Source organism: Thunnus albacares, chromosome 19 (genome assembly GCF_914725855.1).
Source record: "Thunnus albacares chromosome 19, fThuAlb1.1, whole genome shotgun sequence".
Taxonomy (NCBI): domain Eukaryota; kingdom Metazoa; phylum Chordata; class Actinopteri; order Scombriformes; family Scombridae; genus Thunnus; species Thunnus albacares.
The window spans coordinates 4,714,808-4,734,143 of NC_058124.1; the positions used below are offsets into that span (position 1 = coordinate 4,714,808).

General features: G+C 42.8%; 1 protein-coding gene across 7 annotated transcripts in view; it reads left to right on the plus strand.

The window, feature by feature from the left end:
* The window catches only part of phactr4a (phosphatase and actin regulator 4a), a 32,999-nt gene extending 14,186 nt beyond the window's left edge, over window positions 1-18,813 (plus strand). For 5 of the 7 annotated variants that reach the window (XM_044335418.1, XM_044335420.1, XM_044335419.1 and 2 more), the window contains 13 exons: window positions 4,797-4,967; window positions 5,050-5,130; window positions 5,229-6,422; window positions 9,094-9,468; window positions 11,202-11,333; window positions 11,946-12,513; window positions 13,572-13,810; window positions 14,590-14,752; window positions 15,044-15,099; window positions 16,567-16,628; window positions 16,757-16,894; window positions 17,392-17,468; window positions 17,652-18,813. In XM_044335418.1, coding sequence (XP_044191353.1) covers window positions 4,797-4,967; window positions 5,050-5,130; window positions 5,229-6,422; window positions 9,094-9,468; window positions 11,202-11,333; window positions 11,946-12,513; window positions 13,572-13,810; window positions 14,590-14,752; window positions 15,044-15,099; window positions 16,567-16,628; window positions 16,757-16,894; window positions 17,392-17,468; window positions 17,652-17,667 — 3,272 coding nt within the window. In that variant the 3' untranslated portion in view covers window positions 17,668-18,813. The remainder of the gene's footprint in view (window positions 1-4,796; window positions 4,968-5,049; window positions 5,131-5,228; window positions 6,423-9,093; window positions 9,469-11,201; window positions 11,334-11,945; window positions 12,514-13,571; window positions 13,811-14,589; window positions 14,753-15,043; window positions 15,100-16,566; window positions 16,629-16,756; window positions 16,895-17,391; window positions 17,469-17,651) is intronic. The other 2 variants (XM_044335421.1, XM_044335422.1) reach the window with 2 other exon arrangements.
* Window positions 18,814-19,336: the final 523 nt, after the last annotated feature.

Genomic DNA, 19,336 nt, shown 5'->3' on the forward strand with positions numbered 1-19,336 from the left:
ATTCATTAATGCAGTTAACTTTCAAAATAAAAAGGCTGCGGACCATTTATCTTAATTGCTAGTTATGTTTTATATTGTATTGCAGCAGATGAAGGACACCAGTGAACGATTTTGCACACAGTATACTGGAGCAAGAGACTGAAAACCTTGCCACCTTTTCTATTTTTCCAGTCAAGAATCGTTTTTGAATCGAGAATCAGTTCTGAATTGAATTGGCACCCAAGTAAGGTGATAGTATTGAATCTGGAGATAAGCATATGGTCCCAGGCCTAAAGGTATCCTATGTGAATGGAAGTTATTCACTCTGAAAAACAGTCTGAAATTGGTTATGTCACAGGCTTTGAAAAAAATATCCATCTGGATGTGAGAGTGTTGTGTAAACCACAGCTGGCATTACTCGCTAGATTATAAATCAACCGACTTGCAATCCACAATTTATTGCTTTCTAATCAGATGACATACATAAATACTAAAAATGTGAAACATATGACATTGTGAAAGTGGAATCTCAGCCCAGCTCTGTTAGAAAGAGACACATCGTAGTTAGACACTGGTCTTTAGTGGAGGACATGGATTAGATGGAACTAAACAACCCAATTATGCATCAGTGAAAAGGGCTGTGACCTTTTAACAAGTAGGAAACTGAAATGGTGCCGCCCCATTATCTTGATAACAAACTTCAGTCTACTAGTTGTTTATTGAAGAGGAAAATCAGCAGATCTTATGTTAAAATTTGATGGATCACTTTTGTAAGAGATTATTGTAGGAAGGAATGGTAAAAGAAGCAGAATCTACAATGGATGGGTTAGATTAAGAGCTGCAGATGACGGGCTTTCTGCAGTCTGGGTTAACTCAAACTCAACACCTTTTACTATTTGTACCTGACATACGGAAAACCACTCGTATTGTGTCCACGGCGACAGTAGTGACGGCACGGTTATTCCAGTTGTGTGATAATAGGATACTGATACCATCCTCTGGAAAAAACCCTGCATGGACAGAACCAAACTCTGGAGATGCACAATAATATGTCAGCAACTTCGCACATTGTCAGTTCATATGTTTTTGATTGATCAAATTCTAGACAGTGATTAATAGGTCATGCATTAATCATTAATATCTCCATTCCAACAAGATCTGTCCTGAGCTGTCCTCTGTAGCACGTAATTCTGGCTACATTAGTCTCTGACCTTGAAAAACTCATCCACTGGACATGGCTTTCATAGTGGTTGTAAGAGGTGACGATCCAAACATATATGTTACAAATCTGTAGGACAGGTACGCCCCCTCCACTGTCACATGTGATTGAATCGAAATCCATCAGTTATGGTGCTTGCTGGAAGAAAATCAAGGATCCCATCTTTTCACCTTGACCTGCACATTTTTCTTGTGTCTTGCCTCTTAATCCATTTTGCCTCCACTGTTTTTGTCTGTTGTCTTCATTATTTTATTTAATTTGACCTTTTTTCACATCCTAGTAACCCCAATTTACACTTAGATTGTGATCAGTGTAGTAAGAATAATGTAAGAATAAGACTGATAACTGGTTTGAAACTGTAATTATGTGGTGTCAAAAGCTGATGTCTGATATTATAATTATATTGTTTTTATTTTAAAAGACGTCATCTAGTTACTCCTTAGTATTAACAGCTTCAGAGATTCAATTGTCCATTCTGAGTGTTGACACAACCTGAGGCTGTATTTGTATCTTTATGTGTTGATGAGGTCCTCTGCTAGGAAAGTTCCTTTTCTCTTATTATTAGGAGCTGATGAGGACTGCTTTGACTTTTTTAGCTTAGAGGCAGGGTTATGTGTTCTGCCTGGCTGCTTTAATGACTCTTGCTGAAATAAGTTTGTCCTCCATACATGCCTTTTGGGTGGCACGTATGCACTGTGACACAGAGGATTTCAGTCCTGCACATCCTTAGCTGCTAATTGGCTCTGTTACTTTTACTACAACCTTTTGCTTCATGGAGGCTGAGCATAACACGTTCTCAGTGTTTTGTACATGGACAATTTCAGTGCACTTCAGAGAGGCAATTTATCTGTGGGCAAACATTAAAAAAAAATTCACAGCAGTAATTGTGTTTCTGAGAAACTACTGCTGGCTCTGTGTCAACAGTAGCTGTCAAGTCTAGTCACTCTTGATTGGCTTCTTTACCAAGAAGTTAAGAGGTCCCATTCAGTCTTTTCTAAATGATGGTACCAATTAGAGGAGAAAGTTCTCTTGGAAATTAGAAAAAGATTATTATCTGTATTTATTGAGTGCCTTTCCAGTCTTGCGAAAACACTCAAAGCGCTTTTACACTACAAGCCACATTCACCCATGCACACACACACAATTTGGGGTTCAGTATCTTGCCCAAGGACACTTCCACATGCGGACTGGAGGAGCCGAGAATCGAACCGCCAATCTTCCAAATAGTGGACAACCTGCTCTACCTCCTGAGTAACAGCTGCCCCCACTTTTTTTATAGTCCATATAAAATGGATGAGATTGTGTCATACATCCTTGAATATGCATATATGGAAGTCACTGACTGTGCATATTAAAATGAAATCTTTCAGTTAAATTTAGAGTCAACATAGGGCTGTGCGATATGATGATATACAGACAGGTGACAAATTTAAAGGAAGAACTGGTCCAGGTCTGAATGTTTGACGCCTACAGTGAGGGGATCTGCTGGCTCTGTCATACTGTGGGGGGCATTTTGCTGGCATGGTTTGGGTCCACTTGTCCTCTTAGAGGGAAGGGTCACTGCAAATCAATACAAAGTTATTCTGAGTGATCACCTTTATCCTATGATGAAACATTTCTATCCTGATGGGAGTGGTCTCTTCCAGGATGACAAATGTCCCAATTCACAGGGCACGAGGGGTCACTGGGTGGTTTGATGACTATGAAAATGATGTGACTCATATGCTATGACCTTCACAGTCACCAGATCTCAACCCAGTTGAACATTTGACATGCTAGACAGTGCTCTCCATCACCATCATCAAAACATCAATTGAAGGAATATCGTTTGGAAAGATTGCTGTTCCTCAGCCTTGATATTGATTCTACAAGCCTTCAGAACTCTTGTGGAGGGATGAACACCAGTCTGCTCCCATAGGTGTTCAACTGGGTTGAGATCTGTTGACTGTGAAGGCCATAGCAAATCATGCAGTTTCATTGAATTTACAGAAAATGTGCTATATCGTGATCATTATCTGGATGTGAAATGACCCTGAGATTTTGGTCATACCGCACAGCCCCAAGTCAACATGACATAATAACAGATTATACCACCTCTATTGTCCACATCTCTTTATTTACTTTGATTGATTTTCAGCCTTCCCATCAAGTATGCCTCCTTCACATTGTGTCATATAACGCCCAGTGTAACAGCTCAGATGACAAAATAAGCTCACTTGTCTTTCTGTATCTTTAACTGTTAAACAGTGGTTAAAAACCCCTTCCCTCCTTTCTACACTTGAACTACAGTCCTCCTGCATGGCTCTATACTTGCTGCCAATCAGCAGAGTGTTGTGTAACTTCTGTCATACGACTCATCACCTAAGTATTACAATAATGGTTTCCCTCCCATTGCTATCTTAGTTTATTCAATAGCATAAGAGTCATGGTTTCTGTCTTCTGAGTTGTTGAACTTTCTCCTTGTAATTTAAGTCGCATTATTTTTCTAACAAACATATGAAACTTGATATTGACAGTGAATCTGACAAGTGCAGAGGATGTGACATGCTCTTATACTCTTCACTACTATGGCAAGAATCACATTCATTCACACCACCGTGTAAATTATACTAGAAGAGGCTGTGCCCGTATTTCACTATCTGGCTCTCATGTGACAGCTAATCAGGCAGCCAGAGTGGAATTTGGACCAGCCTTGTTTAGAGAGTTAGTCCCTTATTATGACGCATAAATGAGGCAGCAGCTTTGAGTTCAAGACCTGCTTTATATGGCCATGCAAACCAAATCATAAATCCATATTTTTCAAGGTGGCGTAATAGAGATAATGCTGTTTGTTTGACCTATTTGTTACATAACTCAAACACGCTTTATTGGTTTGTCTACCTTTTTAAATCTCTTAAATTATTATTTTGATCTATTTTACCAGTTTTTTGTGATCATGACAATTAGTGTTGAAGACTAATCATTAGCTGTACACTGAATGAGAAGATTTCTGAGTGGTGGTGTTCACAGAACCGGAGGTTGTCATCAGGATGTGGGCATTCAGTAACGCTGCAGATCACATTCCATCCTAATTAGTAACAGAGGTTGGCCAAGTACTCTGTGATAAGCCTAAAGAATATGTGGCTTTTTTTCAATACAGTGTAGCAGGGACTTATCAGTTCCATTCATTCGTGAACACAATGTACTGTACTTACAAAACAAATATGAGACTTGTGAGTGGTGCAATAAAAGTGCACCATTATTGTGATTGTGTCGGTCTTCAGAGACAACTTTTTAGCCATTTATAACTGAGTGTTTTTGTGTTCAAAGAGAGCGTGTTGATGTCTTTATGGGTTATACTGGAGATTGATTTGACCTGCTGGGTATCTGTTAGAGACCAGCAGCTCTGCTAAAATAAGACCTTGCATTAAAATAAGACAACTTCCTCTTTCATGTGATATTTTGCCCTGAATTTACACAATGCTACAGGAATCTGTCTCTGTTGTTATTCCTGTCTTAGATTCTGATGCTAAACTTTGGTGATGTGACTTGGTCATATTTAAAGGTATTGTTTATCTGCAAAAAATATTTTTTGTAAGTCACTGTAATTTCCCTACAGACGATGAGGTGGACCTGCAACACAGCACAACAGGGGTTGACGACGGAAACTCTGGAGGGGGAACACCTCCAACCAAACGCAAAGGCAAATTCTCCAAAATGGGAAGGATCTTCAAGCCCTGGAAATGGAGAAAGAAGAAGCCAAGTGAGAAGTTCGCTGAAACATCTATAGGTAAGCTGGGTACAAAAGCTTATTATTTACACTTGCAGTGTGCATTTTTTATGGTTGATTATTTATCTTTTAATTTTGTCAGCTTTGGAAAGAAAGATTTCAGTTCGAAAAAGCCGTCAAGAGTTGATTGCAAGAGGGGTTCTAAAGGAAATCCCAGAGAATGGTAGGTAAAGTGTAGTAATATCAAAAGAACTGATAGAACTAAAAACTTTGTTATTCAGCTCTGACTTTGATGACATCTTCTTAACTTCTTGTGGACAGAGAGCAATGACGTGAACCACTCTAAAGCACCAGTGAAGAATGGCCACCCTGTGCCCATGGACGTGGATAAGGTGTCAGAAGTGGGAGTGCGGGTGTCCCGAGGGGAGTCCGACATCAAGGTGAATTCCCTCAGGCTGGCTCAGGGAGACGAACGCCGAAACAGAGCACCGTCCGACGCCTCCCGAAGCAATCGGGCACCTCTGGATGTGGACTCTCACGCACGGCTTCCTGTGGATGTAGACAGACGAAACCGCCTGCCATCAGATGTGGATAAGAGAGGATCTTTAACCCGAGGACCTCCACAAGATGATAGATACCGCAGAGAAGAGAGGAGAGACGGCAAAGATGACAGGGAGGACAGAGGGAGGAGAGACAGGGAAGACATGGAAAGAAGGGACAGGGAGAGAGAGGGAGGGAGGGAAGACAGAGACTTCAGGGACAGGCGAGAGAAGAGAGATGATAGGACAGATAGAGACAACAGGGAAAGGAGAGATCGGGACGAGCGGGAGCGAAGAGATTGGGACGAGAGAGAAAGGAGGGATCGGGATGAGAGAGAAAGGAGGGATCGGGACGAACGGGAGCGAAGAGATTGGGAAGACAGAGAAAGGAGGGATCGGGATGAGAGGGAACGCAGGGATCGGGATGAGAGGGAAAGGAGGGATCGCGACGAGAGAGAAAGGAGAGACAGGGACGAGAGGGAAAGGAGAGATCGCGATGATAGGGAAAAGAGGGAGCGTGAAGACAGAGAAAGGCGGGATGAGCGGGACAGGAGAGAAGACAGGGATCGGCGGCCTGAGAGGGAAAGGAGAGAGAACCGAGATGACAGAGAAAGAGAAGACAGGGAGAGGAAAGACCCTCGAGCGGAGAGAGATGACAGAGATAGAAGAGACGAGCGAGACAGGAGAGAAGACAGAGAGAGGAGAGAGGACAGGGACAAATGGGATGACTGGTCCAAGAGGAACGAAAGAGCGCGACGAGACGACCGGGAGAAGGAAAGGAGAGAAAAGCCAGAGCCTCTGCGCTCCGTGGACGAGTCTCGACCTCCAGTCAGGCCCGTCTCTGAGATGGACACACGGCCTCCTCTACAGAAGAGCTCCTCAGAGGACAACAAGAAGCCTCGGCCCGCCTCGGAGGCTGACCGCAGGTCCACCCTGCCCAGATACAACCCATCTGTAGAGTTCAGAGAACGCTCAGGTAGGATCTCTCTCTCGTGTTGAACTCCATGACCTAACCCAGCCTGTGTTTTTTTTTTTTTTTTTTTTTTTTCTACTTTTCACCCCGCCAGTTTGTGACATTGAGCAGCACAATGAAAAGATGGAATGTTGATGGGTCTGTTGTCACTCTTCTGAATCAGAGTCACGGGCTTCATAGAAAAGGTCAAGAAAAATCAAGTTGTCACACTATCTTAGTACAACCTTTAACTCATTTGACTGCCGACTAGAAAAGACACAGAAACTTCACCCTATTTCTATCAACTCCTATCATGGATAGAAAACTATTTCTGCTGGAGATAATATATAACTATATTTAACTAAATAACACAGCTGCCCAGTGCACACCCAAGCTCCATCCTTATAAAGAGTAACAGGTGCAGCCTGCTAAATTTGGCACACTATACTTTAAACGCGCCTTTCCTTCCGACCACTCAAAGCGCTTTTTACACTACAAACAACATTCACCAATTCACACACACATTCAGCCATCTGGAGCAGGTTTGGGTTCATTATCTTACCCAAGGACATTACGACATGCGGAGGAGCCGGGAATCAAACCGCTGATATGAATAGTGGACGACCCGTTCTACCCTCTGGGCCACAGCCGCCCCCTTTACATGAGTTACTTTAGTGGCAACCTCATTAATGTTCACAACCTGTCACTACAACCTGAAAATGTAATCTGACACTTTGTATATCTGTATTCTTGTATCTGACTTACTCCAAATACTGAAGATCAATGTTCAACACTATGAAGTTGTTCAGCGTGAATTATTAATATGATATGAATGAAAGTTTAACTGGGACAACGTGACTCCTGAAATCAATGTCATGCAATCAGCTGATCGTTTTACTTGAGAGTAGTTCTCCAGTCTGTCGGAACTACAGAAACACTCTTGCGATCACGCAGGAGTGTTACAAAGTGGAGATTCTTCCCTCGTAAACAATCTTTAGTCGAGTGCAGACACCGTCTTTCAGACAACCTGCGCTGATCTCTGCTAATGAGAAAGAGAAAAGATTCAACAGATTTGTTATCACTGGAGAGAATCTGACTGTTTTGCTCAGACACTCTCCTGCCCAAATAGGTTTTCCCATTCACACACTCGAACTTTCACTCAACACAACAGAAAACAGCTTTGCGAATCATGATCCACACACGACCCCACATGTCACGAACGCTGCATGTACTGGCTCCACAGCTACGTTGGTGGTACTGCCCGAGCTGACGTGCACGTCCACAAACATTTAAAAACATGTTGTGAGGATACTACAAAATGTATGATCGTGTTTGTTGATAGTGAAAACAAGTCAGAGCAAGACGAAGAACGGCGCTGTAACTTTTTCCTTATTTTTGACTGCATACAAATGTATATCTTGTGAGCTAACAATGCCTTTTATCAGAACAAGCATTTTTCATATGGCAACGCCGCTTTCTATCACAGCCAATGAGAGTGCTGACATGATTTATTGAGGTAAAAATGACTTTAATCTTGACAGCAATGATCTTCTTTCCAGGAGCTCCACACGTTTGTATCATGAATTCTAAAAGCCATTTCCATTGGAAAAACTTCCCACCATCCCCTTATTATACAATACAGGTAGACTACAGCATCGCTTTATAATATACCACTCAACCATTTAGGGTAACAATGATGCTGGAACCATTTGACTATCTGAGAGAGAATCAGATCTGCATTCCTAACAGGGAAAGCCTGCCTACCTATGACAGCGACTGTGATGTTTCAAGTGATAAGCAAGCACCGAAATAACAAGATGAGGTGCAGCGATTTGACCAACTTCCAATCAGCCAGTACAATGTCTTCATTCAGGGAAGATGGCACATTTTTACGTTATAGATGAGTCATACGGGTGTGATTTATTAACCTGAGAACAGTTTAGAGCATTAACACGTGTGCTTTTACCTTCTTTGGGCAGTCCTTCATTAAATACACCATACCTGTTTATATAACGGGTATTTGCCAAGAGTATACTGTTTGACTTCAGCTTTGACATTTCAAGGTTGCGCCTTTTATTGCATTCTGCATTATTAACTATACTCCATAGATGAAACGTTTACGTCCTGTTTGCACTCGAATCCGTCACGTCGACATGCATGAGCTAACATGCAGACACGCTGTCTCTTGCGTAATGTGATCGTGAACCATTTTCTCAGCAAACAGTCAGCCGGTGAACGTTTTGCTATGATGAAATACCAACACATCTGCGAACCCAAGTCTCCTGATGTTGCTGTCGAGGTATTTCGGGTGAATGTTTACACTGACAGGAGTTATGAAGCCGCTAGTAAATATCAGGCTTTGATACACGGATTTATGTAAACACGAAAAAAGGGAGAAACAAATCATTAGAACCCGTATGTGCTGCTTTGATCTGTCTCCGTGTCTGCTTGTTACCCCTCGTCTCCTAATATTTGTCTTTGCCTTGATCAGAGTTGCCCCCTGGGTAAGCTCTAACAGATCTGCTTATTTTACAAGGTTTAGTCACACCTTTGCTTTCCCTCTTGTGTTTTTTCCTTCATGTGTTTCCTTCACCCTCAGTTTTTCATAATGTAGAGAACAGAATATAGCAGCCTTGTCGTGACCCCCCCCCCCTGCTCATGTCATGTGTGTGTTGTTTGTGTCCTCCCTCCGTAGAATCCGCTGCCGCTGGTGTTCGCTTTTCCCCCGACCCTCACCCGACACAGGACTCTCAGCAGGAACCTCCCCCTGCCAAACAGGCCCTGCTTCCCCCGAAATTCCTCACTACTCCTTCCACCGATCCCGGCAGAAGTTCAACCCCCACCCCTTCTTCTTCATCCTCCTCTTCATCCTCCTCCTCCTCCACCTCCTCCTCCTCCGCTCCTGTAGCTGTGGCCAGGCCGCCACGGACAGTCTCCCTAATAGCAGATGACCCACCTCGACCTTCCTCGGGCGACTCCGACACGCCGCCCCCTGTCCCTCCCCATGGCAAGCAGCCTCCCGTCCCTCCACCCAAACCCACCAACCGCAACAGCAACCCCGCACTGCTCGGTGAGTTTTGTTGGCGTCTGCTTCTGTTGTTTTATTGTACATCTCTCTCAAGAAACAGCTGCTTTGGTCTATGCATATCTTATGTTTACACTATTTGTCAAACAACTTCCAAAATGAGTTGTGTAGGATTTAATAGGACCCAGAGAAACTGTGTGTTGAATCTTTGACAAACAATGGTATCAAATTGCATGTCTTCCCAAAAGAGGTTCATAGATCACTTGGCCATTCTGGCATCAAACAAAAATACTGCTGCACAAGTTGGAAAAACCAGCGAATGCTTTCAATCATTGCTTAAAAACGGCTTAAACAGTTACTTGATTATCAGAATAGTTGCTGATAAATTTTTTTGTAGATGGACTAATTGTTGCAGCTCTGTTTATGTTTGCTAGGTCACATGTGATGGTGCTGCCCTTGTCACACTCACTTACATTAAGTTATTGTGTAAATACAAAGGGTGCAACCGAACAAAACAGCCGGTTTAATGTGAAACTAAGTAGATAAATGTAGCAGTCAAACATCACGTTCAACTGCTGCAGGTGCAAAGTCCATTTATGAGCTCACTTCCCATCGGGGAAGATGTTTTTTCAGGTGCAGTATTCTTTTGAATCTTTCGTTCAAACAAAACAACTGCTGTGAGGTGTCAGTTGAGGTTGGGATTTACGTGGTATGCTGGGTGTGCAGGAAGTGAGTAAGAAACTGCGGGTGGTAGAGCAAGATATTCTTTGAATGGATAGTGTGTCTTTTTTAAAGCCATTTAAGTCTCGGCCACAAGTTCATTGAGTCTCTCCCCACATATAAGTGTGAGCTGAGGCTGGTTGCTGCGTAGTGTGTTTTCCAACGTGTTGCTAGTGTGCAGTTTCAGTGTGCACAAGCACCAGTCTCTGGAGGGGGGGGGGGGACACGTACCGGCTTGTCTTTGCACCATTTATGCAATGCCAGCAATTCTCTGGAGGCTAGATAGAAACTGATTGGCTTTTAGTGTTTCATATCCTTTGTCCCAGCATGCCACAGCTGCTCTTGTTCACAGCCCATCCCAGCACTGTCTCTGTGAAACACACACTGTCTCTGTAGCAGTAACACATTCCACTACCATTTGTTAGGTGAGGTTTCTATGCATATGTTACTGCATTCACTTCACACTGTTACTGATACAATCTGCACGTTTGTAGGGAAAGACTAGCTTGCAATATACATTGTTAATGGACTCAGAGGAGAGAGTGTGTGTGCGGATGTGATGGGCTGTTTTAACTTTGTGCACAAGACCACGTCTCACGCAGGGAATCCCAGTAGAATACATCTGCTGTTTTATTTTTTTTCTTATAGCAAAATTTGTTGGATACTTATAAATATTTTGGATATAATACTACATGTAAATATGGTCAATCAGATGTAGAATACATGTTAATATATGTTAAAAAAAAAAAAAGGTGTTTCCCTGTGATTAATTCCCTGAAAAAAGACTGTTTAATCATAGTGAATGAGCGGGAATATTCAGAAAGCATCATGATGAAACTATGAGAAACTATTTTGTAGAATTACCAAATAGCATTATCTTCTGCTTAGCAAGCAAACTCTGCTCCAAGTTATTTTTCCACAGAAGTGTTTTTCATTGATGGGTTGCTTCTGGACAGTGTAAAACCTTATCTGAATGTATCCAGTGCCCTCTTGTATTTCTCTCCAGCTTGGATTATAAACCCAGCCCCATTCCTGATATCTCCACTCATTTTTGCCAGCTTCCTCATTGAACAGGGGCTCTAAGGTCAGGCAGCCTTGTTACTGGACCGGCTGGAGACGCCAGAGTGAGCTCGGCCTCTACCTTTCACTTCCTGTGTACCTGCGGCACAGGGCTAGCCAGACCTGCTCAGGTACCCAGCGGGGCGCCAGATCTCGACCAGTATAGATCCTTCATAACACACGGAACATCTCACCTCCATTTTTAACCCCCAATACTGCATCGCATGTGTATTCAGCCGGCAGAGCTGTTTTCAGCTCAACTAACTTATTCATAGCGCTGCCAAGGAACCACTGCATGGACATTAACATCCAGTGTGATGGAGTGTATTGAATGTGTTTGTTGACTCCAGTGGATGTTCACTAAAGACTGCAGAGTTTGTCTAATTGAATACTTACTAAACAAATGGAAATGTGTCATGTTGTGAAATCTTGAAATGCTGAACTCCCCAGTGTTGCACAGCCCTCACAGATACAACATGTAGCATCATGTTATGATGCTTGCAGACGATTAAAGATCTTTTGTCTGTTGACAACTGACTCAACAATCAGCTCAGCAGTAACAGAAACTGTTTTTAAAAAGTGTTTTTGTCACATTTGCTTGTCTGCTTGTTTTTTTTAAAAAACACTAACTTCACCCTTCTACAGATTGAATGTGCATCATGTTGTGGCTGCAGATGAAGTTTGCATGTATCGAGTGTTGTTTCATGTGACTGTATTAATTGGTTACTGTGGTTTCTTCACAGCGGAGCTTTCACAGGCTGGCAGCGGCATCATCGTGGTTCCAGCACCCACTAAGCGCTCTCCACCAACCCCACCAAAGAGGATGACCCCTGTCACCAAGCGCCATTCTGTGGACCCTTCTCCTCCCAGCCAAGTCCCAGAGTCCTCCACCACTGACCCGGCGTCTGCCCCCGTACCGCCGCCCTCTGCTGTCCCCGTAGGAGATAACAGTGAGGACAAGAGTAGTACGGCAGCCCAGCAGCCCTCTACTGAGCCTCTGCTACCACCGCCCTCCCACATACCGCCATCTCCTCCCAGGGTTCATTCGCTCCCTCCGCCCAGCACCTCCTCCGGTACCACCGTGCAAGTCGATCCCCCCAGCCCCACCACCGAGCCTCCCAGCCAGCCTCCAGCCATCCCCCTGCACATCCTCATCCAGAGAGCCTTGGCCAGCCCCGGCCCGGCTCAGCCCAACCCCGACGGCTCCCAGAGGGCCCACTCGCTGCTGTTTGAATCTCCTCCAGATTTCCTCAACGAGGTGATGGTTAACTCACGGAACTCTCTCCCCATCACCATCGAACCTCTCAGGCTGTAAGTGTCCTATTTGCACGACTGCATCACAATAACTGAAAGTGGAGAATGAAGAGGAGCAGCCCTGTCGTTTGTCTTTGTTGAGAGGTTAATTTTGAGGAATTTATGTATTTGATTCAATTAAATTAAGTCACATGGAGTCACAAGACAGGTAGCTACAAACACAGTTTTAGTAGCCTGACAGAGAGTGAAAATAAACTTCCCTGAAGCTTCATCCAAATAGAATCAATAGTCAATTAAGTTGACAGAGAGAAAAAATTACAAAAACTTACCAGTTCCAGATTTTCAAACACAAACAAGTTAAGTAGCAGAGTCTACTTAGATTGATTAATCAGCCTTTGAGGCGCCATTATCATTGTAGAAAAAAAAACCTCATTAGGAAGTAAATGATGGGAAACTTGGCAGAACCCTGTAAGGAATGATCCTCTACCAGTATGGCTAGATGACTTACAGCTGGAAGTAACCAAGGTTTTGAATTAGCTGCTCCAGATGTGGCGTATAAACACATCCTTAATATAAAAGTTATTTTCTCTTTAAAATCAACTTGGGCAAATTAGCCAGTTTGTCATACTTTTTAATGATCTATTTATTAGATGTTCAATAAATGTCTATGAATGTACTCACAGATGTATTTCCAGTACATTCCCATAATGAAGGAAAGACATGAGGCCTTTGCGTTGAGGCTGTTGACCTGTATGTACTCCAGCAGCAGCAGAGCCAGCCAACTCAATCTGTAGAACTGTGCCTTGTTAATCTCTTCAGCAAACAATTGAGCTTTATTCCCTCACTTGGCAAAAGGGTTGTAAAGTACATCTGATTGTGCCTAACAGTACTGAGCTGCATAGGTAGCTTAGAACATCAGGGTGGATTGAGGCTACAAGGAGCCTCAACATGTTACAGTTTGTTCTCATACTGCAGGCAGAACAGAGTTATAACTTAATGTGAGCTTTTTGGTTATATATATATATGTATCTGATGTGGTCAAATTTATATGTGATGTGTATTATCAGACACAATATGACATGACTCAACACGATACACCCCTCATGTGTGTGTAGGCCAGAAGACGATGACTTCGACATGGAGGAGGAGCTGCGCAAGTTGCAGCCTCAGAGATTCCCCCGCCAGCCTGAGCTGGGGCCCCGCAGCCGGAGGGGTTTGATCGGAGACCCTAATGTCTGCGTCATCCCCGAAGGCGGAGGACCCGACGACAGCGAGGAGGAGTCCGACTCCGACGGTCCCGTCCTGTACAGAGACGACGACGACGATGACGACGACGATGAGGAAGGCCCTCCGAGTAAGTTGCTCCCGTTGTATTATATCTAGGTCATACGGTAGAGACGGTAGATACAAGTGCCCTGCTTGAAAACACTGATCAACTGAAGAGGAATACTGGTTTTTTGCTTTTAAACATGTACTGAAAGCTTGTATTTCAATAAAATGCTTGAAAGAACATTTGAAATGCAGTGAGATCAGGAGGCTTGATGAGACTCTTGAAGATAAAAAAAAAAAAAAAACATGAATAAAATAATGTCCAGGTTTTATTAAGTAGAGCAAGAAACACAAGAGAATAAGAAAACAAGCCCTACAGTATAAGATCAAATATATAATCATAAGATTTAATCATGCATGGTTATGGTTAAGAGCACCCACCCAGTTTCTACTTCACAGTGAATAAATAAATAGTGCTTTGATATACTGTTTTCTCTTATTCTTATTATACTTAAAAGTGCCTGAAGACCTTTTTTGTTTTCTACATACATGTTATGTAGGAAAAAACTGAAAATAATTAGTGTCCTCAGTCTGTGTAGACCTTGATATGTAACATTTTTAAACCATAAAAACATGTTTTCGAGCAAAAACGCCAAACTTCTCCTGGCTGTGAATGTTCTGCTTTTCTCACTTATATTATGACAGTAAATCTGAGTTTTGGATTTCCTGTCAAACAATCGGTGCAATTTATGGATGCGACATTGGACTCTGGGAATTTGTGATGAACATTTTTTGCATTTTTTTTTTGGCATTTGCACCATCTGCAGATGAACCGATTGTGATAATAATCGTTCTGGTTGGTAGGTGGGCTGGCGAGCCGCGTGAAGAGGAAGGACACGTTGGCCCTGAAGCTGGAGAGACAGGAGAGAGAGGAGAGAGACACTCAGGAGAACCAGGACGGCATGAGTTGGAACAACAGGGAGCAGTGGGTGGCAGTGAGGAACAAGATCGGCACCGCACTGACACGGTAAAGAGCCGCCGCTCCTCCCTAATGTCTCTCCCATCATATCAACAGACTGATGCACATGACGATGACATACATCCTTATCATAAAAATAGAGGTCATCAATCTCTGATGTAACAGCCGTCATGCTGTTTGACATTATTTATAATGTAATTCACTATATGACAGGTGCTCCATCAGTTCCAGATTGAGCGCACACTTACACACACACTTCTCAAGACAAAATGTGTGTTTTAGACTGAATCCATATCAGCCTTTTAAAATTGAGTAGTCAGCAGTGTTTTCTATCTTCAGGCGGCTGAGTCAGAGACCGACAGCAGAGGAGCTGGAGCAGAGAAACATCCTTCAAGGTAAGACTCCCCCTTCATCTATCTCTCCGTTCCCTCATTTAATCATCCAGGTGTATTTATTTGCATTCGATTCGTCTGCACCACAACGTCAGAAGGCACACTCATTTTTCTCATCATTGCAGAAATCAAAAGTCTCTTTTGGCCCTCAGGCGTATTGATAGTTTAAACACTAAACACACAGCAGTTCTGTAAATTATTAATGGTGAGGTCACTTGGAAAGGATGTCTGATTTGAATCATGTTGCAACTCCTGGAGCCAGTTGGATAAACCATGTGTATGCACCAAAAAACCCCATGCATAAACTGTCAGAATGTCAATTAAAATATTCATAGTAAACATGCACAGCTGTATACTCAGTTTTATGATATTTATTTCCTTTATTTTTCCCTTTTCATCTCATCCGTTATTATGAAGCACTATATGACGTCTTTTTCAATACAAGTGCAAATGATCTAGATAGTTACTGATTCTCAATGTTTAATGACGACGATGATGGCGCAGCAGTCACAGATATTCATACGCTTAACAGGTGATCAAAGCTGGATTTACAGACATGCCTTAAGGGGTTACAGCTTAGCTGTGTCTCATACGTGTGTGGCCTCTCAAGCAACGCTGCAGGTGATGCTGTAGCTGTCGCGCTCAGCAGAGACTCAGTGAGACACATAAACTGTAAATCCAAACCTGCGCAGTAGGTATTGTAACAGCACAGGCAGCACCGGAGAGAAGATTTGTTTTTACGTGGTAGGGAATTAATTAGCACTAAGCCTCACTGCTATACCAGCTACTAAAAGGGTGTCTACTCCCTGAAAGGCTCATATCAGACGACCCGCCTTCTTGACCTTCTTGACTCGACACTAGGACTGTCTTTAACCTCTTGTGTCATGTTTTAATCCAGTTTAAAAGCGTCCGCAAGCATTTCATGCACATGTACACAATGTCACACTAATTTAGATTTGTACAACAGAGCCATGTTATATGCATGGCTTTAAAAAAGAAAAAGGAAACATATTCATATGTGTGTGTGTGTGTGTGTGTGTGTGTGTGCATGCATCTGGGCCTAGGCGCACAAAATAAACGCCCCCTTGTGGTAAACTGTTCAAACAACATTATTACAAAAACATCCCTGGAAACCAGTTTTAAAATCACCCTACTGTGGTGAAACATTAGCGCAGCATCATTTCTTTGCGAAGTCGGATCCCAAAACCAAGTCTGAACATAATACTTCTCCGAACCTGTCATCACGTTTTGATCCAGGATCCGTACCTCCCTCCTCTGTCTAGCTTGTCCTCGGCCAAGATGATGCCTCGCACCCGCTCTCGAACAGTGCCGCGCTTTGTGCAGAGCCCTGCGCTGATTAAAGATTCCCGTGAGCGCAGCGTGCCAACAGCAGCTCGGGTGAAATCTACCTGACTGGCTGCAGTGTTTCTCCCTCTCTCTCATGGAATGTCTTTTTCCTTCCTTCTGCAGCCAAGAATGAAGCGGACCGACGACTAGAGAGATGCGAGATCAAACGGAGGCTCACCAGAAAGGTCAGGATGCAACAAAGTAACTGTATCATGCATTCACCGATATGTCTCCTTGATCATTATTATGAGCTAGAAAACACATGTGTGACACCTGAGACAGACCTCAGTTAACATATTCATTTCACCATCAGCTGTCCCAGAGACCAACAGTGGCTGAACTGCAGGCGAGGAAGATCCTGCGTTTCCACGAGTACGTGGAGTCCACCCATGCCCACGACTACGATCGGCGAGCAGATAAACCGTGGACCAAGCTGACTCCTGCTGACAAGGTGAGGCTCAACACATCCTCACCTCTATACACACACACACACACACACACACACACACACACACGCTCGACACCTTTCGTCATACTAACAGGGCTCTGGTGGCTTAGAGCTTCTTAGCAAGAGAGCGTCTAAGCCCTGTGCATTTTTAACAACGCTGTCTTTTACTGTGGTCAACTCTGAGAGGATTTGCATTCCAAGCAGGTTCAGTATCAAGGAAGAATCCTGGGAATGCGATACAGACGCTGCTTAATGGCTGTGTTGAGTTTGACCAAGTGAATTACCTGGTTCAGTGAAGCTCATAAAATATGTAGGAGCAGAAATCATATGGATGTTCTCATATGGAAAATGTTGGAAGCAACACACGGTTTCAACATTGCTGCTTGTTGTTTGTTTGGAATATTAAAAGGCAAAAACATCCTTCCTTCCTTGTTGTGCCTTGCTGTAAACAAATAAAGCCACTCCAGCTGAAGCGCTGTCTCTTCATTGTCTCTTCTCAGGCTGCCATCCGCAAGGAGCTGAATGAATTCAAGAGTTCAGAGATGGAGGTTCACGAAGAAAGCAGGATCTATACCCGGTCAGGCTCGTACACATCAATAATTCACCTCAACTGTTCTCCAAGTTTATTCAGCATAGTCATCAATACTTCATGAGTTCTGTTTTTTTCTTTTGAAGAATGCTGCATTTTCTTCTTTTAATCTGAAGAGGTTTGCAGTCATATAGCATCCTGAATAACCTCTTGACCTCTCTTTTCCCCCAGATTCCACCGGCCTTAGCCGCCCATGCTGACCAGTAAAGCACTTAAACCGAGTGTCCAGTCTGTCCGCACTGCAGCGAGGAGGCACCATGAACTCAACATGTGGCCCATTTGGTTCATTTTTACTGACTGCCTACTAACCCGCTCCAGCTGAAGACACTACCGTTGCTGAAAACTGGAACCAAAGGTAGAAAAGCCACACAGCGGTTCAGCCTCAGGTGGTTCTCAGAACATTGACCGTGGAGTTCAGGACAGGAGGAATTTGTTGGCGCGTCCATGTCGGAAGCGCCCGGTGCCAACACTAAAAGTGTGAGAAACCCTTCCCCCCCAACCGTCTGCTGGGGGCTGCACAGCTCATTAAGAGTTAGATTGAACTGGAGGGTTAACCTCTACTGTACTGTATGTATCACACTGTCTCCCTCAGGGGAAACTACTCTCACCTTGCCTTTGCCTTCCTTCACCATATATTTTCTCCCTTCCTCCCAGGAAAGGAAGACTACGCACATTAAGAGATCACTGTAGTTTTATATTAGCACTGTAGATACGTGTGTGTACTATAAATGTCTATCTAAAGGTTGCCACACAGCACCCGCCTTACTCCTCATATGATTTAACACACTCATGTAATTTAAGGTTCAGACAGAATGTGAAACCATGTGGTACAACAGTGTGTTAGTGATGGAAAAAATTAGTCTAGACCCTCCAACCTAATATATAATATCATAACCTGTGCATTTTACTGTATGTTGTTGATCATTTAAATGATTCTCATGGAGCACATATCACTAGATAATTTTATAACAAGGCACCTCATGTTCCTTAATTGGGTGTATAGAAAATTTAACATTTTTGAAACCATAATTCTATATGTTTATAATTGAATTATTCCAGCAGGAAAATGTACATATTTTTATTTTCCTGGCTGTTTTATGGTACTTAATATATGCAGGTCAATAGTTGTATAGACCACCTGTGTAGATTTGATTGCCTGCTGATATGTTTTAATTGTAAAGTATTTCTCAAATGTTATTTCCAACTAGTAATGGTACAAAATATTTTTTTTCTTTTTTGATACAGAGATCTTTAAAACTTTTTTTTTTGGAAAACCACAGTATAATTGAACAATCCACTCAGAAATTAAAATAACTTGTGATTTACATTTCAACATGCTGTCTTTATTCCTGAGTCTAACTGTGTGTTCAGTTAACAGCAAGTCATCAGTGTAATCCCTCCATCTGCTGGGAACTAAGGGATATTTAACAGTTATTTGAAATGAATGACAAGTATGTGGCCTCTATGACCAGATGAGGGCAGTGTTATATAAAATCTGTAGAATATGTGGTTTAAGACAAAGAAACCTTTCATTAGGATCATAGTTCTGGACCTGTATGGTTTCATATCCCTACAGCAGAATTAGCTTCAGACGTCTATCTGACAATTCTTTGAGCAAATCAAGTGTTTCTCTTTTACAGCCCCTGTGATGCTGCTTAAATAAATAGACTGTAGTCAACAGTGATGTAGCTCTTCTCCACTTAGTCTTCAGACATGAACTGAATGTCAAATGATCAAAATGAACATACTGAAATATTATTAATCTTCATTTTACTCATTGAACTGTTTTGTTTTAGAACAAAATCACTTTGTAGATCTTACTGCAGAGTACATCAGTTTATAATGTCCAATAACAA